General features: G+C 38.6%; 1 protein-coding gene across 1 annotated transcript; it reads right to left on the reverse strand.

Moving 5' to 3' along the window:
• Nucleotides 1-3,792: 3,792 nt before the first annotated feature.
• LOC121488702 (WD repeat-containing and planar cell polarity effector protein fritz homolog) lies at nucleotides 3,793-25,573 on the reverse strand. Its single transcript, XM_041751043.1, has 2 exons — nucleotides 25,441-25,573; nucleotides 3,793-4,389 (listed from the first exon to the last, which is right to left on the reverse strand). Exon 2 carries the CDS (start codon nucleotides 4,387-4,389, stop codon nucleotides 3,793-3,795), a length of 597 nt encoding a protein of 198 aa, XP_041606977.1. The 5' UTR covers nucleotides 25,441-25,573.
• Between the last annotated feature and the right edge of the window lie 682 nt (nucleotides 25,574-26,255).

A 26,255-nucleotide genomic window follows, 5' to 3' on the forward strand; every position in this document is an offset into this window, starting at 1 on the left:
TTGTGATTTTCTATTTCAAAATATAAAACTTTTAAAGATGACTCTATCATCTTGCTTTCCAATTACTGCAGTAAAGTAAGACAGATCTGAACATTCCTTACTTTTACATACTTGCCAATTTGGTAGATAAAAAATCACTTAGGATTTTGACAATCATTAAAAATAATTTTGATAATTTGTTTCCTAATAAGTTTGAACACATTTTCAAAATATTTAATGGCTATTTACATTTGTCCTTTTCTAAATCACCAGTTATGTACCATTTACCTATTTGTCTGTTGGATATTCATTTTTTTAGATAACAGTTGCTTATGAATCATTTGTCCATGCTATATGCTCCATTATAAAGTCCCAGGTCTTGGAGCACTTGGGTGGCGAACCGGTTGAGCATCTGCCTTTGGCTCAGGACATGATCCGGGACCTGAAATCAAGTCTCACATCAGGCTCCCTGCATGAAGCCTGCTTCTCCCTCTGTCTGTGTCTCTGCCTCTCTATCTCTCTCTCTGTGTCTCTCATGAATAAATGTATAAAATCTTTAAAAAACAAAACAAAACAAAACTCCTGGGTCTTATAGACAAGGACCTGAATCACAAAGAGACCTCATGAACTATTGTGGATAAAACAAAACAAAACAAAACAAAAACACAAACTATTTAGTGTCAGGCTAATATTCTGCCAAACCCAGGTCTTACTCAAAAAGGGGCTTTTTACAGACTCCGTATTTATACCACAAAGGCAACCAATTACACTGCTTGTGGTTTGACCTCACCTCATCTTTCCCTTTACCCAGAAGTGGAAATGATCTGGTACTTTTGTTCTGCTTTACTCCTGTCCTTAGGTCTAGTCTTTCTCTAGTCTTTTCTCCAAGAAACAACAAAAGAAAATAATTTGTCTTAGGGTTCCATAGTAACCAAACAGTTCCCTTTGGTGGTTTATGATTCTGACACATTATATTAACAAAGAGTTTCCAACACCACAGAAGGACCAGTTTCTTTTAAAACTTGAAGATAATCATCTAAATAAATCATGTTAATCTGATGCAAGCCACCTAACAAGTGAGGTGTTTACTTAAATGTGATATAAAATAGGCAACTTAGAATGTCTGAAAAAATTCGTTCTTTTCAGAGAAGCTGTGGATTCCTAATAAATAGTTTCCAACAATTTCTATCACACACTTTCATGTAACGTGGATGGATTGCTGAGAAATGTTTCAGGCTTAAGTTGTTTTTACATCATTCTTATTTAAACAAGATCTACCATATAACTTTGAACAAATTACCTAGTTTTGGGCATCAGTTTTCTGATATATAAAATGTTACAGAATTGTCTGTGTGAAGGAAAGAAGCCTGAAGAGATACTCTGTTCAGATTCCTTCTGAAAAGCCTCCACTTTGCAACCTTCTGTGAGGCAAGTCTCGCTTCTTGTGTCACTTGCCTGCTGAGTCAGGATCCATCTGGGTAAATAAGTGAACCATGAGACTCCTTAGATATTAAAATTGTAGCAGAACACTTTTCAAATACCCTTAGTTTTGTTTAATAGGATGCAAAGCCATCATCAAACCCACCGTTACAAAGGTATAAAAATGCTAATGTAATCTTTATAAGTTTGTTATTGCTTCTCTGGGAAAAATACAAAGTAAATCAAAGCTATAGTGATACAGCAAAATCTAGGGCATTTTGACAAGAGTTCACTTTCCTTGGTTGCCACCAGTGATAATGGTTGTAAACAGCATATGCCAAACATCTGTACCTTGTATTTTGGAGGGTCTGGCTTACTTTCCATCTTTATTTTCTCTTCCAAAAATGAATTCATCAAGCTTTCAAACAGAAGTTATTTTTTAACAGTTGTTATACATAATTACCACAGAATTCAAATACGTATTTTTATTTTGACTTAATTTACAGAAATATGTTTGCCTTTTTAAAGTCTTTTTTAAAACTTTTATATTATTTGATTTTCTTCATTTTTCATTGAAGTATAGTTGACATATAGTATTATATTAATATATTGACATACAGTATTACATTAATGTCAGGTGTACATTAATAGAGTTGACATACAATATTATATTAATGTCAGGTGTACAACATTGTGATTCAATACTTATAAACATAACATGACAAAATTCTCCCCATGGTAAGTGTTGTTAACATCTGTCACCATATGAAGTTATTACAATATTAGACCTTTTACTCTCTTGCTTACAAATGTGAAAATTGAAAATGTGAAGTGCCTAGCATTCTTCTTTACTTGCTTAAAGTATCTGGTTTCCCAAAAGAGTCAAAACTTTTATCTTGAACTGAACAGACCGTCAATCTTCATTCTTTTCTCACCTCTAAAAAGCACAGCATAAAAATTTATATTTTGTGAGGCTCTCCCTGCCTGATACTCAATGGTATAATGACATTAATAAATGTAGATAAATTTATTGAATCCTGTTGTATAATAAAGAACTTGACTGGTCTTTGTCCCTGGTTGCTAGGAGGAAGACTCTAAATCTTTGGAATTTCCAAGTTATAGGAGTGTCTTTGTTATTCGTAGTAGACCTCTGGGATGACACATGAGTTAATGCTCTTAGGGAGATGTTAGATAGCTTCAAGCTTCAGGATAGGGCTGGCCATGCTGGAAAAATCAATTGTGTGATTAGAGGGCTGGGACTTGGAGCTATGTGAGGTCAGTCCAACCTCCTAACCACAGGGTGAAGAAGGCTAATGACTCAACCAATTTTCCTACATAATGAAACCCAATAAAAGCTCTGACCATTGAAACTTGATGGCACTCCCTGTTGGGTGAGTGAATCAGAACCTGTGGTGGATTACAATAGAGAAACTGCTCCTCTAATTCAAGCAGATAAAAAAATATATATATTCAGAAGTTTGGACTAGGAGAATCTTCCCCCCCACCCCCAATAATTATGAGGTTGTTCTTGTCTATCTTTCCCAGATAGACAAGATCTGAACCAAGCTCTTCCTGAGCCGGGACCCATCTGGTCTTATCACTGGCAATTCAGATCTGTCAGTGAGAGAGAGTTAATGACAATAAAACCTTTTAACTTCAAAACGTACTTTGATGTGAGAGCAAAACTCTATAATATATAAATTATATGCAAATGATAAAGAGAACATGCAAATTGAAAATTTGGAAACTAAAAGGTTACATACAGCAAAAACATTCTCTAAATTAAGAATGAAATCATCATTTCTTTTTCAGGTTGAGAGAAGTTATATACAGAGATCTGACCTGGTTATTACTCAGATGACTGTGTTTTACATTTAAAGTCTTTGAATAAAAGTATTTCATATAGTAATGAATAAAATTATTGGAAATTATTGTAGTTGTATTTTTTTGGGGAGGGGGTAGGGGTCCAAAGTAACTTTATTTTCACAAGAGAAACCAGGCTGCAAGTCTATATGATTGGAGCAGATGGTGGTTATCTTTCCAAAGGGTGAAGCCTGAGCCCAGCTGGCAGCACACAAAGGTTAAAACCAAAGCCCAGATATCTGCTTTCCTGGTTCTGCCCTGCATTGCCCACTCATGATGTGAGATGAGAGACCATACAACAGTACTGAATGAAGAGGTCCAACCAGGCAGAGGCGACGTCCCAACAAGAGACAATCAATCATTGAAAAGGATGCTGAACTAAAGTGCCATTACCTACTCTCTGCTATTCTTTGATGAGAAAGGTGAGGGTATGGGATGAACAGTAAATTATATTCTTAGTTCTTCAAGTAAGTAAATTCTATAGGATAGGGCAGGTGGCCAATCAAGCAGCAGAACAGGATGAACTCTAGGCTAGTTATAGATCTCTGTGCCTAAGGAAAAGAACAGCATTGGCCTACTGGCCATTCCTTTGCAGGCCAGAAGTTCTGACAGATGGCTCTGAGTAACATCCACAATACCAAAAAGATGAACACCAGAAGATTTTTGTAATGTTAGGTTGCTCTCAAAATGAACAATGAGCACTAGAGAGCTGGTGCTACTCAAAAGTAGCACCACAGGAAATAGCCAAGATACAAAATGGCTTCTGTCAATCACCACTTTCTCCAGCTGTGGCCCAGAGAGGCTTAAGGACACCAGCACACCTGAACCAAAGAGGAGCCGACAGACATATTTGTTCTTCCATTTGCTCAGCACACAGTGACTGTTTTGCATCAATTCCTCCAACTCCTTGAGTGAGTCTCGAAGTTTTTCTGGGCGTCTATTTTTGAGTGTCCACGGATAATCTCGTGATTCTGCCAGCTTCTGCTTTTCTTCTATGTTACCATGCTCTGTCAGTGATACTGGTGGGTCTTTCTTGTCGTAATACTGGTAGATCCCAATGTCTCTATCCCCAATGTGTAAGGTATTCTTCAAAGACCACAGGTGCAGTTCAGTCAAGCAGAAAGACATCTGATGGCAGAAGGAAGATTAAATCCACCGGATTTTACAAGAGTTAAAGGATAGATCATTGAACTTGAAGAATTAAACACAGAAGTCAACTTGATGGGAAAGGTAGAGGGAGGAAAAACAGTAACCAGTAGAATGAATTCAAAGTTATCAAACAATTGGACTTTGGACAAAAATAACTATCAGGTACAAATTGATGTTTGAAGCAGTTGAATTGGAAAACAAGTTACGTGATGGGCATGGGCAGAAAGTTTAGTTTTCACCATGGCCCTTTTAATGGCCTCCTTATCTATGTAGCTTTGCCAACCAACTACAACTCAGAGCATAAAACCAGAGTTTGGTTACTATGACTCACTAATTTAGAGCAACTAATGGAAAGACCTAACTTAAATTTAAATTACAAATTTTTTTAATTAGATTGTATGTCCTGCACCAGGCTGTGTATGCCAATGGGAGTTCTGCTTTGCTTTGTTTTGTTTTGTTAATGATAGGCAACATGTTAATGATAGTGAATAGCTGCGAGGAAATGCTTCATCAGAAATGTTAGAAGATTGAAAGAAATAATTTCTTTTTTGTCCCACAAATTTCATCATTCTGTAATTTGGACATAGCATCTTCATTGTCTACAAATAGATCCTTTAATGTAAGTAAACTGCTTATCCTTTTAAGTAATTTTAAGCATCTCTACATTAAATTTTAATTTTATTATTCTTTGCTTTGTAAGCATTATATTAATAGTTAATGAACACTTGTCAAATATCTCCTTAAACACTGTTTCATTTTGTCCCTGAGCATCTCTAAAGGTTCTTGGTTTTCTAACAGATAAAGCTCACTTTACACAACGTAGCCTCACCTAAACAATCTAAAATGCTTCTAGTTCTCTTTGCAAATCCTTTTTTTTTCAAACAGGGTTTTAATTTACTGTTCTCTACCAATAGTAGTGAGTTTTGATCCTCAACTTTTCCAAACCCTAATTCTTGTTGGACTTGCCTTTTTTTTTTTTTTTGCCTCCTAATTTAGAACCACATAACAATAAGCCCTCATGTCCACCTATCTTCTTGGTGATTTCTTCCCTGACTATAGTCCATTTGGTTTCTTATTAAGTCTTGTGTAGTTTCCAGTTGCAGTTTAATGACTGAGGAATTTTGTGAGTTCTAGACCATATTGTTATCAAGTTGAGTGACTCTTTTCATCCACTTAATGCAGACACTATGTCTTAATTTTTTTATATTCCTTTCTGTAAATTGATGATAACAGTGTTGAGTACATTATATTGTAAATGATTGACAATTTTATAGTACTAATATGATGAAATAAGTAGCTGGAATTTTCATAGTATGGAGTGTTCCTAATATGATAGGAAAAAAAGTGCTGAGCAGGGGCACCTGGATGTCTCAGTCAGTTAAGAGTCCAACTCTTGATTTCAGCTCAGGTCATAATCTCAGGGTCCTGGGATCGAGCCCCATGTGCTTAGCCTTGAGTCTACTTGTCCCTCTCCCTCTGCTCCTTTCCCTGTGCTCTCTCTCTTAAAAAAAAAAAAAAAAGCTGAGAATAATTCTTCTTGAGAATGACAGGTGAACTTGGAAGGATGTTACCATGAAGACCTAGCAGAATTGTCCCAGTGAGTAGGAAGATGCACATCTGTGTGCAAACACAATGCTACCCAATGTCCAAACAAGAAAAGTGAAAAAGTTATGCCCCAAGTTTCAATGATGTGATTTACAGAGGCCACCTGAAATTTGGCACAAGTGTGTCTGGAATAGTGACACCAAGGCTCCAGTAGAACAATAAAGCGCCTGCCTCTCTTAAGTAAGATTAAACCAAAAGCCCCAGAGAGGGAAATACAGGATTTCCCCTCGACATAAGGACAGTGAGTCAGCGCCGTCTGCACTAAACAATGGATGGATACAGAGCCACTTACAGACCTTTCATCTTTATCCTTTTTTAGCAAAGTATTTACACCATATTTTCATAGGTAGGATCACTGACGCCTCATCTTCTGCCCATCTTCACCATCATTTGTTAAACAGGAAATCTGGAACATTCCTTTCAGTATTTGGGAGGGGTCTGTTATCATCCAACAGTAAGGCAAAGAAGCAGAAAGTCTGAACTCAGGCTTTCAGAAGTCAGGCAGAATTGATTGGGATATATATAGTAATACCTGGAAGAATTGATGGCCAACTTCAAAGTGGGACATAATTCCCTCATCTAAGTGATCTGACTTTTATGAGGAGACCATGTCCCGAATCCCTTTAATATCTATTTACAATGGACATTTTACAAATGATCATACAGAATCAAATATCTGACCATATCGGGATCCCTGGGTGGCGCAGCGGTTTGGCACCTGCCTTTGACCCAGGGCGCGGTCCTGGAGACCCGGGATCGAATCCCACGTCTGGCTCCCGGTGCATGGAGCCTGCTTCTCCCTCTGCCTGTGTCTCTGCCTCTCTCTCTCTCTGTGACTATCATAAATAAATAAAAATTAAAAAAATATATATATATCTGACCATAAAACCTGGAAACTCACCCAACTGAAAGAAATGTGTGTGCCATAGTGCTTGGCATGAATTGTTGTATGTTAAATCCAACACTCAAAAAGAAGAGAAAACTGTTTCTTAAACTTCTGTAGACTCAGTGCCACCCAACAAGGTCAGGTAAAACCACCCTCAGAGCAGTGTACAGCCCCACATTCCACGTTAGAACTCATCACTGGATTCCCTAACAAGGTCCAAAGTCTTGAGATCATCACACACTGGGCCCTCCTAGATCCTGCTGAGCTGCTGAGATGGAGGGATGCAGGCGGAGCATCCCTCCATCTGTCAGACAGGGAGTCAGTTCAGCTGCTAGTCACACAAACCCTAACTCAGTGGCTTAAACAACTTAGGGTTTACTTGTTTGTTTTTGCTCGAGGTCAGCAGACTGGTGTTGGTACAAAGGCGTCACACTTTCAACAGGGAGTCAGGCTCCTTTTAGCTTCGTGCTCCTCGGTTCTTCGGGTGTAACTCTCGTCCTCTTTTTTCGAAACATCCAGAGCTGCCACCAGCTCTGGAAAATGGAGGGGGAAATGTGTCCGCGCCCTATGGAGAGCGTCCCCGGAAGTCCCGCCCACTGACTTCCACTTGTGCCTGATTGGCTGGAACTCGGTCACATGGCCAGGTTTTACTGCACCGGAGCCTGAGGGGTGGTGTTTCAAGCTCTTGGAAAGGAAGCAGAGAAGAGGTACGTGGCCAGTAGCAGCCGCTGCTGCAGTCGCGAAGTCCACTGCGGCGCCTGCCTGTTGTGGTCAGAAACCTGCCTAGACGAAGGGGCCTCACAGGCCGTCTGTTTTCCCCATTCAAAATGAGCGTGAAAATAGCAAAAACTGCCACATGTTGAATATCATGCACTCCTTTATGTGTCTTATTCTTGATTTTTGCAATATTCCACTTACGCAACACTTTCAATAATTCCTAAAACAACAAAATCCTTTTAGCATCAGATGGGTACAAAAATACCTGAATTGTACCTTTTCCGTGTTGTCCTGTGCTCACTGTTTCCTACTGCATTGTTAGGATTTTCAGCAACGTCTGGTTACAGCCTGCTTGGCCTGGCTCTAATGAGCTCTTTCAAATGAAGTGCTGCTGAAATTAACTAGGACTCGTTAAGATGTGAATCTAGGGACACTTCCATTTCTTTGGTTTTGTTTTTTGTTTCTGTTTTCATTTTTGAGGTTTTTGTTTTGTTTTGTTTTGTTTTGTTTTGTTTTGTTTTTTTGGCCTCATCCAAAAGCAAGATCCAGACAACCTGCAGTTTTTTTCCAGTTAGATGATCATTATCTCTTTTTCAGAAATGGTGTCTAATGCTTCTCACCAGCCCAGGGACACTTCAAAGATCACTAAAATGACATTGGGAATAACTTTCTTCAAGAGGCTTCATTACTGTTTTCACTTCTCATGCCACCCTTTTATGTTCTCCATTTATTTATGCCATTGTGTCTTCAATGCTATATAGGCACTTTTTTCAGAATTCTCATTGCTATGCCAAGTGGGTAAGCCTCTCACCCATCATACATTTAATGGGAAAGCACATTTATTAGAAAACATGTTCATGGGACCATTCGTTTCTACTTCCTCCTGAATCCATGTTGATGCATAATAGGCATGATTATAAATGTGGTGTACCTAATTGGATTCTATTTAAGGGGTCTCAGTTTGTCCACTGATGTCTATACAGTTAATCTTCTTTATCCATGGATTCTGTATTTGTGAATTCACCTAAGCATGAAAATTTATCAGTAATCCCCAAACCAATATTTTTGGTATTTTCATGGTCGTTTGCAGACATGTGGAAGTAGCAAAAAAATGTGCATATTTTGACGTACACATTCCCAGTTGAGGCTGAACAAAGAGACACTGCCTTTTTATTCCAGCTCCCATACTGTAAACAAGTGTCTTTTTTGTGGTCTATTTAGTCCACATTTTTGTGTTTTTTTTGCTGGTGATTTTGCTGTTTCAGATGGCCCCCAGATCTAGTGCTAAGTGCGTCCAGTGTGATCACCTTTAGGGAGGAAACATGTACTAGATAAGCTTTGTTCAGGCATGAGTTATAGTGTTGTTGGCTGTGAGTTTAATGTTAGTGAGTTAACAATAAATATTCAATAAGATGTCTAAGTAGGAGCATGCATATAACAAGATATGTGTTGATCTATTGATGAAAATGTTGTGACCAGAGATCTCAGGAACCTAACAGTATATTTCCCCGAGGAGTAAGGGTTCAATATCCACTAATTCAGTGCTCATGGTGCCTACAGAATGAGAATGAGAATCAATTGCACTGTGTTCTAGTCGGTTCTTTTTTGAAAAGATTTATTTATCTATCTATCTATCTATCTATCTATCTATCTATCTATTTGAGAGAGAGGAAGAGAGAGAGCACACACATGAGGAAGGTGAGGGGCAGAGGCAGAGGGAGAGAGAAACTCAAGCAGACTCTGTACTGAGTGTGGAGCCCCATGTGGGGCTCAATCTCATGACCCTGAGGCCAGGGCCCAGAAATCACAACCCTGAGATCTTGACCTGAGCCAAACCCAAGAGTCGATTGTTTAACTGACTATACCACGCAGATGCCCCTCCAGTCAGTTCTTATAGTGGATTTTTCTCTTTACCAGAATATTCAGACCTTCATTGTTCTTGATTACCTGCCTCCATGATCTAACTATTTAAGTTGTTGAACCATGAAGGTCATTATTCTCTGCTACAAAATAAGAACTGAGAAAAAAACAAAAGGCAAAAAGAGACACTTTACAGTCTTTTTATCTTTGTTAAAAAGGAAAGAATTGAAAGTATGTAATTTTGTGCAGTTATTGTGTCTTGGAGCCTGACTTTTTTTCCATCATTTCAGTTTTCCAGCTGTTGTTTACATAGAACTAATTTTGCATTTTGTAGCCAAAGACCTCCAGTACTTCTTGCTGGTAGCAGGACTTGGACAGATAACCATACCAAATTTTCTCTTCTTTTACTATCATACACATACACACACACACACACACACACATTGACACACAGAAACACTCACAAATTCTCCCCCATTTAAAGAGAATTTATATTCAACGTTATTAATTAATTTAATGGATGTTTATCTAATATCCACTGTGGACTATGTAAATTACTATGGGAGATAACTTAGTGTCTAATAGAGCAATAACCAAGAGGGATGGAGAACTACTTTAAAAAAAAAAAAAAAAAGATTGTGTGTGCTTCTTCCAAATCCTTTTTGCATCATTGCTTTTTGGCTAGATAAAGCTACATGCCTGTGAACAGAAATGCCTCCAAATTATGAGAGGAGGAGCATGTGTTTTTATAAGTGTCTGAGTGGATCCTACAACCCCCCTGTACAAAAATATTCTAGGCAAGGAAATGATTTAAAAAGAGTGTGAAGCAAGAACTGTGTGTAGGTTCATGGTTGCCATTTTCTTTAGCTTTAATTGGAAGTTCTTTCATGTTGTTTTGTGAATACTTTGAAGATGTCACATGTTTCAGCTTTGTTTCTAAGACTGGTAAAACTCTGTAATTTACTTAAAGTCGGTAGCAATTTATCTTGTCATGTACTGCATTATTAAGAACTCAAAAGATATGGCACTGGATTTATGGGAAGTATCAGACTATTAATCCTCAGTGAGAATCTAAAATTCATCATATTCTTTTCTTCCTAGTTTTGCATAATGTGATTAACTTACACTTGAATAAGATAAGGAAAAGCTAAAGACTGGTTGGCAAAATGGAAGCCTCTGGTTTTATGGTGCTCACTGGAAGAGCCATGCTTCTTCCGGGGGCTCTCTACTTTTATCTTCTTCATTGTATGAAAACTCTTGAATGAAATAAGCCCTTGACATATCATATAACCACACTTGAACTTAATCCAAGATCTCTTTCTCAATTATAAGAACTAAAGTTTGCATACAAGACAGAAAGGAAAAGGGGAGAGAAAGAATAAGAGAGAGAGACAGAGAACTGTAAAGGATCAACCAGCGAGAGAAAAAGCCTTGGCAGCAGCAATACAACTACCACAAGAACATATTATATTTACACTCAACCTACTTCCAGAAGTTTTTTCAGATGGCCTACAAAGTTAAGTACTAAATAATTAAAATAATGATCAAAATTTTTAAAAAGCAATAATGAAGGGGAAGCAGTTATTAAAGCAGAAAACACTGACCAAAGATAATTACAAAAACTCAACATCACAATTTAAATTTGAGCTTCCTGCAGCCAAAGCAGAAGATGAAAATGCATAAAAAAATCCCTCATTATCCTATTAATGGAAAGAAAAGCATTACATTAAGAGATTCTACTTCCTCTTAGAGTTCAGTCCCATAATAAAAAGTGTATTCTGTGAATCATGATTACAGAAATCAGACTTCAATCAATGTGTAACCTCCTACTGCCTTCAGTTATATGAACAGAGCTAATCACCTTCCATCTAAGCAGTTTTTACTGGAAGGTGCAAGTGACACAGCGGCCATTACCCTCTAAGGGTGGAGTGCGCCAGCTGCCATGCCATCTCACAGTTGAAACCTCCATCTGCTACTTACCTTGTGGTAATGAGGAAGCAGCCTGGCATGTGGCTCTTCCAATTCCTCCAGCTTCCACTAGATCTTGTTTTTCAGCTTCTTGGAGTCCTAAATCAGGTGTGTGCGTGCGTATGGCTCTGTGGCAAAGGACACTAGTTCCATTGCAAGTCACTGAAGTCATCAAAGAGAAAGGGTGAGAGTTACGGTTTGGTTTGCAGTTTATCCCTGAGGATTCTTGTTTGTCTCCACAGATTCCATTTTTCTTCAGTCCTTCCCAATTCAATTTTAGTTTTCTTCCTGACTTTTGGTCTTCCTGACTTACAAGAATTTTATTCACACCACCAGAGTAAACAGTGTTCCCTAGACTTCTGTGTCAGCTCCTATAAATGAATAAGGTCTTATTCCTGTAATAAATCCCTTATGTCATTCTTAGTTCTGTTTCCCTGATCAGACCCTATCTGATACCTAAATTAATGTTTGCAATTGGAGTACTGTCAAAACATAAAACTGAAGCATACTGCATTCTCTTTGGGACTGTATGGTGGATAAAAACTAGAATGTCCATGGTGACTTTAGTAAACCTTAAAGACAGTGAGAAAATTATTATTGAATGCTTAAGAAAAAGAAATCGGTATTATATAGTGGCAGAAATTTTGACATCCCTGTGACCCGTAGTATCATGGAAAATAGGAAATATGACTAATGAAATAGAGAGTTTGGGTAAAGAGATTTCTAGGCAGAAGTTTGAAAATGCCTAATTTCTTATAATTACATTTGATAAGCTATCAATAGAAAAAGATTAGCTAAAATAAAGTAATATGTCTACTTTTAAGCATAATTTTGAAGAAATATGAAGGAGTCAGACCCTGCTGGATTTGAAAATAAAACCATTTCTGATTTCCAGTTTCTCTAGATGGCAACAGATTCTCAAAGAAATAACATCAGAATAAAGAACAAATTGAGAGTGTGGCTGTAAGTCTGTTTGTTAAAACTTCAAAGGAATTTGAGGATATGCTAAGTCTTCTTAACTAGACCAAAAGGTGTATAGCAAACATAAGGCTGTTTGTCTCACAGAATCCATACTCTCAGCCCAAGCCAGAGATTTGTAGGTGTGGATTTTGTCTAGTGGAATAAACCCTAATAAGATTTCTAGAATACCTACAAGATACTTACTATAATTGTACTAGTAGAAGCATTGTAGACTTGGATTAAAAGTGATATAGAAAGTGGACTCCTAAGTTCTTGCAGGAAGTGAGCTGACAAAGCTAGTCAACTGCAAAAATGGGCCATGTCTTAGGAAAAGGGAGGATGTCCCAGAAGAAGGGCTTAGAGTTCTGAGAACAAAGATAAGACCAATAAAAAGTCATACCTCCTGAGAGTCAAATTAAGAAACGGGTGATATGTGCCTGGATAGATCTCCGTAGGTAGGTGTTGCTATGAGCAATCACAGTGAGGTGCCTCTCATTTCTTTTCTTTTTGAATGAGAATGTTGATTTCAATTATTCTTGTGTTAATGAACTAGGGATGCCATAACAAAGGGTCACAAAGTGGGTGACTTAATGACAGAAATTTATCATCTCACAGTGCTGGAAGCTAGAAGTCCAAAATCAAAATGACAGCAGGGTCTGTTCCTTCTGAGGGCTGTGAGGGAGGGATCTATTCCAGGCATCTCTCCTTGGCTGTAGGTGGCTGTCTTCTCACTGTGTCTTCACATCACCTTCCCTGCATGCATGTCCATGTCCAAATTTTATCTTTTTATAAGGATACCAGTCATACTGGGCTAAAGGCCCACCCTCCTTCAGAATGACCTCATCTTATGCAATTTTATTTATAATGACCCTATTTTTAAAAAATATTTATTTATTTATTCATGAGAGAGGCAGAGAGAGAGGCAGGGACATAGGCAGAGGGAGAAGCAGGATCCCAGCAGGGACCCTGATGCAGGACTCCATCCCAGGACCCTGGGATCATGACTTGAGCCAAAGGCTCAACCACTGAGCCACCCAGGTGCCCCTACCCTATTTTGAAATAAGGTGACGTTCTGAGCTACCGAGAGTTAGGGTTTCATTGTATGAATTGGGGAGACACAAAATTGACCTTACAATTCTACCTATATGAATTTACCTCAAGGAAATAATCAGTGATGTACTTAAAGATTTGTGGACAACAGTATTTACTGAAACATCATTTATAAATTAGGAGTAGCTTAGATTTTTCAACAAAAAGTCACTTGCTAATTTATAGTATTGATGTAATTAAATTTAGAGCAATCACTGAAAGTTGTATTCACAAACAAAATTCACATAGAATGTGAATAAAAGAAATCGATATTTATATAGCTCCCAAAGAAAGCAAGACACAAAAACTGTTTATTGTTTAACTTATGTTCTTAATTTTTCAAAGATTTTATTTATCTATTCAACAGAGAGAGAGCACACACAATCAAGGGGGCAGGGGTGAAACAGAGGGATAGGGAGAAACAGACTCCCTGCTGAGTGGAGAGCCCAATGTGGGGCTCAATCCCAGGACTCTGAGATCACGACCTGAGCCGAAGGCAAACACTTAACAAATTGAACCACCAAGGCACCCCCCACTTATGTTCTTAATTTTGTTGGAAACATGCCCATACTTCTGTGCATACATTTTTTATTAATATGTACATGCAAAACCAACTCTAACAAGATAAAGTAACATGTTAACAGTTGTTATTTGAGCCTGGTTAGACTATGACTGATTTCTCTTTTGGGCATTTTTAAATTGCTGTTATTAATCTCTGTACTTTTATGATAATTTTTTAAAGTAACAAATGACATGAAAAACAATGATACATCCTGCTCAGAAAATCAGAGTTATTAGTGATCATATAGTGCATTGTGATAGAAATCAGACAGTTTTGATTCTTAAGTCTGAGCCACTGACACAAACTTGATTTTTCTATGTCAAGATTTACCTATGATACTCAATACATCTGCAAGTCTATATACTTAGGAAACAGAAAGTGATATTAGTACAAACTAAATTAAGCAGATCACATGATAATTAGAACATAAACTGCTATTCTAATTTTAGCCAAACATAAACTCTGATTTGAAAATGAACTTATTTTTGCTAAGCCATGGAAAAAACCATAATTGTTTGGGGATCTCCTGTTTTAGTTTTTAAGCAATGGGAACAGATAAAAGTCAATTAATTGGGTCTTTCCACCTAATATATTTGTTTTAATTTGCCTTTTCCATGCTTTTTGGAATAACTGTTATAATCTCGAATTCAGAACTTTGCTCTTAGAATAACACTGAAATATATATGTCCATTAACCGATACAAAAATCACATCTTTACAATTTTCTTCACCTCCCTGGGAGTTTGAATAAAGGGAATAGAATTTGGATTCAGTGCTCACAGAATTTGATTTATCAAATGAAGTATTGATACAATATTTTGCATTTGAGATAACCCAGCCTTCCATGAGGGAAGAGATTGCAGCATTTATGACAAAGGCTTTGTCAGAGGTCAGCTGAGCATAGTTCTACCACTCGAAAAAAAAAAGCTTCACACATTAATGCAACAGATACTTGTGTAGCCCTGTCACACACACGCAATCCTTTAGGTGTTGAAGGAACCAGACAAATTTTGTGTTTCAAATATCCATGTTATATGTATAAAATGTGTATATACACATGTATTTATTATATATACATGAAAAGATATAATTAATGTACAAATTCATAAAAAAAGACATTTTATATTATATTGAAGCACATTTATTTTTTTTTAAGATTTTATTTATTTATTCATGAGAGACACAGAGAGAGAGAGGCAGAGATACAGGCAGAGGGAGAAGCAGGCTCCCTGCAAGGATCCCAATGTGGACTCCATCCCAGGTCTCCACGCCCTGAACTGAAGGCAAATGCTCAACTGCTGAGCCATCAGGCATCCCACTGAAGCATGTTTAAATATAAATATGGATATATGAATTAATACATAAATTTATGTATTATTATATATAATATATAAATATTATAAATAGGTATAATTATCATAAATGGAGCTATGAATTCAATATACAATAACAGAAAAATAATTTCAGAGAGAGATAAACACTAGAGATAAAATAAATAGGGTTAAAATAGGGTTATAGGATGAAGAAATCGTTGCAGTCAACTCTTACTTGAATTCTGTACTAATTTCCAGGATTGCCATATAAATTATCACAATCTGAATTGTGTGAAACAGCAGAAATTTATCCTTTCACAGTTCTGGAGGAGAGATGTCCGAAATCAAGATGTTGGCAGGGCCATTTTCTGTCTGCAGGCTCTTGGGGAGAAATCTTCTTTTTCTTCTAGCTTCTGCCAGTTGCCTGCCATCCCTGGCAGTCTTTGGCTTGTTCGATACATCACTCCAGTCTCTGCCTTATGTTTCACATAGTCCTTCCCTCATTTTCCCTTTTCCTATATGGATCCCATCAATGGATTAAAGCTCATCCTAATCCAGTAAGACTTCATCTTAACTTCATTATATTTGCAGACTCTAGTTTCAGAGACGGTCACATTTATAGGCTCTGGAGTTAGGACTTCAACATATCTTTATGGAGGACATAATTCAACCTATAATAAATGCTAAGAAAAGACCACTATAGACAGAGGACATTAGAAATGGAATCTGACTGATGAAAAAAAGAAGGCATATGACAGTATGGGAGGGAAATGATTCTATGCAAAAGGCAGTGTAAACATCCTAAAACCAGAGCACTCTCACACATCAAGAGGCAGAAAGGCCAGTGTGGATAACGGAGAGAAACAGAGAGAAACAAAGGCCATATATGTACCCAGGGACCAAATTAGAGTGAGCTTTGTAAACTCACATAAGTTCACATTTTACTCTATTCAGTGTGAAGCTGCTGGATGATTTTATCCAAGGGGAAATGATGATGAGATCTGTGCTTTAAAACAAACATTCTGGATGCTGTGCGTGAGAATAGCCAAGAAACTTTGGTGATATCTTAGGAGAAACTTAATGGTGGCAAAGACAGTAGTAGCAGTAGAGCTGATGAGGTATATTGCAGGAAGCTGACCCACAAGAATTCACTGGATTGACTATAAGGGGGGCGGGGAGAGGGAAACAAAGTGTTGGGAAAGAGCACAGGGGTGCATGTTGTTGCCATCAACTGAGATGATGTACTAGGCAAGAAATACGTTTGTGGACCAGGAATGGAGTGGGGATCAAGTGGAGACACTGGTGCTGGGACATAAAGTAAGCACTTAAACAATGTTTAAACTAAATGCTATACAAAAAAACAGAAACAAAAAACAAACAAAAAAAGGGGTAGTGCTGTCAGTTGAGTGTCTGACTTGGTTTTGGTTCAGGACCTGATTGAGCCCGGCGTGGGTGTGCTCAGTGGGAATCTTCTTAAATTTCTCTCTCTCCTTCCATACTTCCATCTCATTCCCTCACTCTCTCTCTCAAATAAATACATCTCTCTCTCTCTCTCTCTCTCTCTCTCTCTCTATATATATATATATATATATATATATATATATATACTATTCATCTCTGTAAACCTTGCTAGACTCTCCATCTAAAGCAAGGCTCTCCTTCCTTTTTGACTCCATTTATGTCTTCTCCATCATAGATCCCTTCCCTCTCTGTTCTCTTGGGTCTAACCCAGCTGCAAAATTACTGACATGTGTAAAGTCCTCTTTCAAACGTCCCTGAAAATGGACGAGCAGGGACCTGGAGTCACACATAACTGGGACAGCCATTCCATCTCAGCTCCTCCCTGTCTTGGGAAATATTTAACTCCCCTAAGCCTGAGTTTTCCAACGAGTTCATCAAGTTGCTATGAGGATTATCTTAGATGATATATGTAATATGCTGCCACAGGTAAAGTGCACTATGAGTGCAGATAGAACCGAAAAGGGGAGGAAGACACAGAAGATGGAAGATGTAGCAGTTTGCTTCAAAGGCTTTCTGTGGTTTTGGATTCAGAAAGTTCCAAGCTGGATGTGAGGGCGATCTGGCTGTGACATCTGTCACTCCACTGATTGCAAAGGTTGATGAAGCTGATCAAGCAGGCTAGGCAGGGATCCCCTTTCTCCCTCCCTGCTCCATCCCTCCTGAAGCTGTGTGCTCAGTAGATTCAAGAGGACAACCTTCCCCGATAGAGGAAGACCATTCTTTGGTCAAGGGTATATAAGTAGAGTACCTGCATTCCCTTGCTAGAACCTCCAAACAAGCTCTCAGGTAGTCCCAAGCAAAGAAAGCCATAGTATGTACTCAATGATTAACTGAACCTCAGTTTCCACAAATATCTGACTGCCTATCTCTCAGCACTCTGGTGACCATTTGTAAAATGTATGAGAGGTGTCTGGAACAGGGGGAACTCATGAAATAAGACTTCCTTTCTCTCTTTCCTTTACCCAGACTTGGAGCCCTGCTTGCCAGAATGCTGGTTATTTATGGCCATCATCTGTCTAGTGTCAAATTCTGGGCAGTAATTTGTTAGACTTTAACTTTTCTCCAGAATTTTTCTTAAAAAGAAACTAGTTCACCCTCTCTCTCCACTATCATCAAAATAAAAATAAGTGACAAGTCAACATAGAAGTGATAAGTCAACATAGAAGCCAGGGGTACAGGAATAAAATTAGGAGAATTTCATATTTGCCCACTTAAAATGATGAGTGTGTGATCAGGGCCAGAGGCAGGAGACAGTCAGAAGTCTCATTGTCTCTTTTAATTCTGCAAGTCTCTGAAAAACTGAGTCTCCAGCCCACCACAGCCACACAGTCTTCAGAGAAACAATGGCAAGTGTGCCAAGATAGGGTGAATTGAGCCCTGAAGCCCAGGACTCTGCCTTAACCCACATCTCTTTTTTAAAAAAGACTCCATAGCCCTTGTCATCTCTAAAATGCAATGATTAGGGTGCCTGGGTAGCTCGGCCAGTTGAGCATCTGACTCTTGATTTTGGCCCAGGTCATGGTCTTAGGGTTGTGAGATGATGGCCTGCATCAGGCTCCATGCTCAGCATGGACTTTTCTCTCTCCCTCTTCCTCTGCCCCCTCACCCCACCCCCTGCTCTCTAAATAAATACATTTTTAAAAAATGATTAGGGCATTTGGTTTTAGTGTAAGGGGTCGTGTAATATGACCATTCTCAAAATACCTATTAAATATATCTGATGTCATCTTTCAGTTTTACTGGCTTCTAGGCAAGCAGAAAACTGTAAAGTAAGGTTCAGATTTAGGCAACATTCCATTAATATTCTCTTTTTTTTTAAAAAGTGTCATCTTCTATCAGTGACTTCCTGCTGGGAGTAAGAAGAGGAAGGAAGGTTAAGGACAGCAGAATGGCCAGATTCTGCTTATGCACAGCCTTAACCTTTTCTGCAACCCCAGGGATCTAGGACTCAGAGAGAAGCACAAAAGGGCCAGTGAGCACTTAACCTTTTTTTTCCCCCTTTATATGTGTTATATTTTTCATTAATAAATAGGTTTTTCTTCTTTAAACACAGAACATATAACAGATTGAAACGCTCCCCCCACCCCCCAATTCCAAAGACAAGAGTCTTTAAAACAAATGCCAGCTATACTGCCCTAAGGGCAGAAAAAGTCTGGTGACCCCCCATCCAGCCATGCCCCCTGCAGCACCACCACCCCCACACTGCAAGAGAAGGGGGTCTGGAGGCTTCTCCCTCGGACCCTGGGGACTTAGGTGAGAAGCATATGGATGTATGATATCACCTCTCCATGAGGCATGGGCTTTGCGAAGATGAGGTTTCCTTCTCATGGGCTCTGACCAGCTCCTGCCCTTCTGATTTCAGTTATGAAGCACCTGGGCTCTGCTCTCAAGGGAGCTGCCTCTTGGCTTCCCCACTCCACTGCTCTGCAGCTTCCTCAGAGGGGAAGGGAAGGGCTCGGGGACCCCTCCCATCCACTGGCCCACAAGGAAGCGCTGTGTGGAAGAGGCATGATGCTGAACGTGAGGCTCCCGTAGGCCCCCAAGCCCATGAGGCCAGCATGCCCCCCCATGCCCCCACACCTGCTCATCATGCAGCTTCTGGCTTCCCTACTTCCTTCTGGATTAGGAGCTGGGGGGCAGTGGTGAACCAGAGTGCATGTCAAGAATTGTGGTATACTTGGGGACACAGAGACTGATTGGACTAGGGGAAAGTCTGGGAACTTGGTGTTCTGAAGTGTCTTTAAGGTTAGGCAAAGTGAATGCTGGAACCAAGTTGGGAATTTGGAGATAGAGACCCACCATCATTCAGTTCAAGTGAGCCGGACTCCTCACGGCACTGCACATATTTCTTTTGAAAGTTGAAACCCCATGGGCATCATGCTACACATTTAGTAGGCCTGTAACATTTTGTTATTTTGTAATTTTGGTGATTTATTGATAACTACTATTGGCCAGGTGGATAATCTTATTAAGCAACTGAGTAGAAATTGTGACCAGGACTGAGAACCAGCTGTGTGCTTTCATTGACTACAGAAAGCTGAAGATGTACCTCGTGTTCGAAGAATATGTCTTAAATGCTAACATCCCCTCTAAAAGTTACCACATGAAGTTATTCTTATTTGCCCTAAAGTGTAAAGTGCTGATTCGCAATCATGTTAGAGAGTAGTTTGAATGGGGAGGGAAGGCTTTCATTACTTGGAAATAAGCAGGAGGAGGAATCTGAGACACGCAGAACAAACTCTGTCCACTACCCAAATTTGCAGAAGATCAACCATTAACAACTCAGAACCCTTAGAAAATTGCCTCATCTTCCTGAGTCAAATCTGTTAAATAGGTATGATGGTGCCATTCTGGTCACAAAATCCATATGGTGGGACAGACAGCATGGCTCTGCCGACATTTCAGTTTAATTCATGTTTATTCCTAAAAGAATTACCTACGCACAGAACTCAGAACATAATTAACTAGAAATAACATTTAACAAGATGTGAGAGCGTGTGTAGAATACTTTGAAGAGAAAAAGACAAAACACAGAGTAAGTGGATGTCAGAGTTTTTAAAAACTTTATATAGGAAAGTTAACACATTCTGAAGGGCTCAGTTAACATTTAGTCAGAATTGTTCAGTGACTGTGGACCAGACAAATTTATTAGTATTCAAAACAAAGACAGCCAAAATTCAGACACCAGGATCCATTTCCTTCATACTTGAAACATAAAATCCACAATAAATTCTTACTGAGTGCCCTTCTCTGAATGATCCTGAAGCACATGAAGACATTAAATGCTGTTTCCTCTCCTTTCCCAGCTGTCTAAAAACTTAGACAGTAGATTAAGTCGGCTTAACTCCCTGAATAGGAAAGCTGGCTTATCAATAGGAGAGAAGCTTAGATTTTATAGAGGTTGTGCAATGTTCCCGGTATTTAGGGATCCTCATACTCATGTGTCAATAATTAGTAAATTAGCTGAGGGTCAGTGTTTAACCCCATGCATTTGAAAACAGGTGTCTGCTAAGCATCCTGGGAGTCAGTTTGGATCTACTTTGTCACCTTTCACCCAAGGCTATGCAGAATCTCACCATCACTGCCCTCCGGCACAGTTCGCATCTTACTACTTGCTCCTCTATCTCTCATGTCATTGTCTCTGCAGAAATATTAGAGGGAACACTTTGGGATGTTTGGAGGAGTGGCAAACAGGACCAATCTGCATATCGGTATTTGTTTCTTTAGGGCATAGCAAAGTGGGAGGCTTTCAAAATAAAATATTTTTTATACTGAACAAATGAACAAAAGAATGAATGAATGCATGAATGCCTGTGTGGTTTAAATTACTGAGATATTTTTCTCTGCTTTTACAATCTAGTTCTAGAGACATTTAAGGAAAATCCCCAAAATGATTATAGTGATGGCAGCGTGACTGTTGAATGTCTTTCTTATATTTTGACAATTATCAAAAACCAAACCAAACCAAAACAAAACAAAACAAAAAAACAACAGCTGCAACAACACAGCAACAACCAGTTTATGTAAACGTTGATTGACGAGAAGGATGACTACCTCCTCTGCTCAATGTTGGAAGAGTCACTTAATTGTCCAGTTCAGTGGGCTTCACATTGCAGGCTATGACTCATTAGTGAGTTGTGAAATCAGTTCAATGGCTTGTGACCAGACCATTTTTGAAAGATGAGAGGATGGAATACAGTAGAATGGACAGCATAGTGCATACAGCTAGTAAGTTTAACTGTCTTTTTGAAATTTGCATTTCAGTTCTATATGTACATTATTTATATATGATAGATATATATTCTCATGTATAGAAACGGAAACAAAAATGTCACATACATTTACGTGTGTGTAACTTCATGACTACAAAAATTAAAGAAATAAGAACAAGTGTTGATCTATTTCTACTGCTTACATGGTTCCAGAATACCTACTAAGTGGTGGCCCTGACTGAACTTGAGTGTTCTCGCTGCTTACGCTCATTGAATAAATGCCTTTATTGTACTGAATCAAAATCGGTCTTCCTGGAGCTCACTTTTTGTACAGGCCTTATTGCTACCCCTAGGCACTTTTCAGACAAGCCTGATTTTTCTTCTGCATAATCTTTGGGTATTTATTTATTTATTATTATTATTATTTTGAAGATTTTATTTCTTTATTTGAGAAACAGAGTGAGTACAGGTAGAAGGGAGGAGCAGAGGGAGTGAGCAGGGAACTCGATGCTGGACCCGATTCCAGGACACTGAGATCATAACCTGATCCGAGGCAGATGTTTAACTGACTGAGCAACCCAGGCACCCAACCTTCGGTATTTAAATTGAGTTGTGTTGTCTCTGCTAAGAATTTGCTTCACGTTTCGAAGAATTCCAAGGCCCCAACTGTCCCTCAGTGAGACCCTTCACTGACTCTCTATACTCCTTACAAATTTGGGCTGCATATAGTTCTTAGGAGGTCATAAAGAATGAGGCTGGTCTGCAGGGAGATGTGGGTCACATCTGCAGGGCCAGATGTGACAGTACTCAGCTCAGGAAAAGAAAATAGAAGGGGATGTTTAGGAGTGGCTACGCATATCCTTTGCAAAATGACTTACAAAATCTGGGAAGCCCATGTAGGCAGCTCCCTTTTCTGCTAATAGTTCCAGTCTGAGAAAGAATGAAACTCGCCAACGTCACTATTCTCAGCCAGAAGCACGCACTGAGCGGGTGGGAGCAAGGAGTGGGAGGAGGTGGTTCACGAAGACTTATTTTGGCTTTAGTCATGGATTATAGAAACACACATGCTACTATAAATATATAAAAATATCCCATGCTCACTTCCTGAGAAAAACATGTTAGTTTATGTTCAGGAGTGTTTTCTTTTAAGAAGCTATAAATATCAGGAGTTCAATATCTGAATCTGGACAGCTAATTGAAATGTTTAAAAAGAAAAGCTTATCTTCAGTTCTTTTTTTGGAAACACTACAAATATAGACCGATGGTTAAGCAAAGACAGCTGTTTCATTTCACATGCAAAAAAAGAAGCACTTTTTTAAATGGTCTTGGCTGGAATTCTTTTCAATAAAAGATTGTGGATTTTTCCCCATATTTTGACTGAAACATTTTCAAAATCCATTTCTTCGTTGTTTCTTTTTTGTGTTGAAATTTGTATTGCTCCAGAATTTATAATTAGCTTCTCTCAATGATCAAAAATAAATGTCAGAATTAAAGTTTCTAAATAAAACTGCCATTCCTTCTCATCAGCAGCAATAATTGAGGATTGAAGGTACATGTAGTAAAATATACTGAAATAAAAATGCTGATTAATTTTAAAAAGGGATTAACTACAACCATCAAAGGAATGGAAATCTAGACTAGGTCTTATATAAAAATATGGGATATAATAAAGACCCTTAATTACTGAAGAGAATGACTTCCGTTTTAGCTGTTTAAGTACAGAAAAATGTAGACTATTTCAACATCAGATCACAAGAAACAACACAGCTACCGACCAACTCTTTCATCTTTGTATCTGCTTAGCCTTCTGTAAGCTTCAGTATTTTTCTTATGTAATATAATTCTAAAATTATTTATTAAAAGTCAACCTTGTACTTGGCATAGTTGGGCTCTGGATCTATGCAAGAGTGGTGTGAAAAAAAAAAAAGCTGCAGTCAATGTTGATTTCTCGACAGTTACTGCTGAGAAAGGATAAAGAGTGAAAATTACACCTCAGACTCCTCCTCTGACCTCTAGATTCATATATTCAGACCATCTTCTTGGTTGTTTCCCATGCATGCAGATTGACTGTGTGCATAATGGAACTCTGGATCTTTCTCCCAAATCCATGTCTGCTTTTGCCTTTCCATCCCAGCCTTCCCACCAAGGAGCCCAGGCTACTTGGGAGCAGCTCTTGACCTTACCTCATTCTCAATACAATTCACCACCAAGTCCCTTAAAGTTCATTTCCCAAATGAACTTGACAATAATCTGTGTACTATCTGAAACCATAATTATTCTCTTGTCTTTGCTGGCCCAACAGTCAAGGTAATTACAAATAAATAAATTAAGACACCCCTTCCACACTTAAAATCTTTGCAAGACTGCCCATTGCACTTAGGTTAAAATTTTCAGTCTTCAGCATGGCCTTCAACACTCTCCTATACATCATTTGGCCCCCACCTACCAATCTAGTCTTTCTCTCCTCTCTTTGTTGGTTTCTCTTTCCCACCTGCATTGTTTTTGCGTCTGTTTTCCTGCCTTTCAAACTCATTCTCACCTCAGCACCTTTGCTCAGGACTTCTGTCTGCATCCAAAGCTCCTTGCCCTGCTCCTCTCTGTGTTAATTTCAACATTTACTTCAAGTCTCAGTTTAATGTCTCTTCTTACAGGCTTTTCATAACTGGGACAATTAAAATGAAGCCTCATCTTGTTTCCTCCTTCATATCACCTGATTCATTTTCTAAAATTTATGAACTTTTTCTTTGTATGTTCATATGCTTATTTATTTATCCAAAGCCCCTTTTCTTTTCTAGACCTCATGTTGCACAAACACAAGGACCATGTCCTTTTGCCCCAACATATTCCTCAAGCATATAGCGCTGTACCTGGCACATACGCAGCACTCAGCACTCAGCACTTTGTGTCTGAATGAATCTATATATCACTGAATACATAAATGAAAAGAAAAATAAAAGACAGTTTGGTAGAATTTCAAACTATAGGAGTAAGTAAACAATGAACATAATCAGGAAGCTATATGATAGGACAAAACACAGGATTTTGGATCAGAAAATAAGGGTTCCAGGGCCAGTCTGTCATTTAATTAGCTCCAAGATTGGAGGAAACTTATTTAACTTCTGTAATACTCAGTTTTCTCACCTATAAAATACGGGCAACCATACCAGGGATGTTGTGAAAGTCATATGAGATAATATATGTGAAAGCATTTTGTAAATTACAATGCAGTGTGAAACTTTTGTTGTTAAAACAAAAAAGTCCAGGGATAATTTAATGGAAGTATAAGGTACAAAGCTCCAGTTGCTGGCTTCTCAACACTTCATATTCAGGAAGTTGCTGAGTAGATGAGTTGATACACAAAGACAGAATACAAGTAAATTCTTTGCTCACTTTCTTTCTCTTACTCATGTAATAATTCAGTATATATCCATTGGATACATTCTGTGTACCAGTCACTATACCTTTATATCTTAGGTGATTTTTTAAATTATTTATTTATTTATTCATTAGCGATCCAGAGAGAGGCAGAGACATAGGCAGAAGGAGAAGCAGGCACCGACCGTTCAGGGAGCCAGATGTGGGACTTGATCCCAGGACCCTGGGATCATGACCTGAACTAAAGGCAGACACTCAGTCACTGTGCCACCCAGGCACCCCAGATCTTCATTATTTTAATAAATTTAATAATAAGTCATATTTTTTTCTGAAAGGGTAAACTTAGAGTCCCGATCATGCGAACAGGAGAGGCAAGTAATGCAGCCAAAGGCTAGGAAAAACTTCCCAGAAGAGATTTTGGGGATAAAAAAATTTGGAAATGAATTCAGTTTTCACTACTTACCTTGAACAGGTTGTTCAGCCTAGTTCCTCCTTCATGGTCAAAGTGGTAGTTGGTGATATCTGTCTTCAGTATTGTTATGAAGAGTCATGTTCATATTCTAACGAAGAATACGAGGTCTACGAGTCAGTGTTTGTTTCCATCTTTCTCCTTGTTTTCACAAATCTCTTCATCAGACACAAAACTAACCAAGCACTTGTATTACTGTCAAATAGAAACTCAGTCTCTTTGCGTGATGAAAGCATATGGCTAAACTGGTGCCCAGAAGAAACTACTCCAGCTCAGAAGCTGCTTCTTTCAAGCAGCTTTCATTATCTCCTGTCTTTACTACAGAAAGCAAACATTCTGTAAGATGTCTATATGATATGGTCCTGTCCACATGCCATGTGGGAATCTTTGCCAGTAGTTTTTAAAATCCTGTTGTCTACATCATTCACTGAAGATATTTATGTGAAGAAGGGAAAGAGCAGGGTGACAGAAGTAAAAGGCTTTCCAGGCACATATGGATTTACCTTTGGCAAAAAGCATCAGCAAATCACAAACTTTAGGCTTATGTCACATTTCTGGGAAACAGAAACCGACATTGTTTTCCTATGGATGGTTTTGTCCTCTAAACAATTTTGAAACTCCTTAATCTCTCAAATGGATCTGAATGCTTGCAGGCAACACTCAAGAAGAACTGCTCAATGTCACGTAGAAACTTTATTTAGGCTTTTTGATGTGAGAGTAATACAGTATAGAGTTTAAAACATGGGCTTTGGTCTTAAATAGTCCCGGGTTCAAGTTGTCTCATCATAACTGAAGGATTTGCAGAGTAA

Source organism: Vulpes lagopus, chromosome 4, assembly GCF_018345385.1.
Source record: "Vulpes lagopus strain Blue_001 chromosome 4, ASM1834538v1, whole genome shotgun sequence".
NCBI lineage: Eukaryota > Metazoa > Chordata > Mammalia > Carnivora > Canidae > Vulpes > Vulpes lagopus.

What these genes read in the sequence shown, in the direction of transcription:
- LOC121488702 (XM_041751043.1), bottom strand. Translation starts at nt 4,389, where the DNA reads ATGTCTTTCTGCTTGACTGAACTGCACCTGTGGTCTTTGAAGAATACC.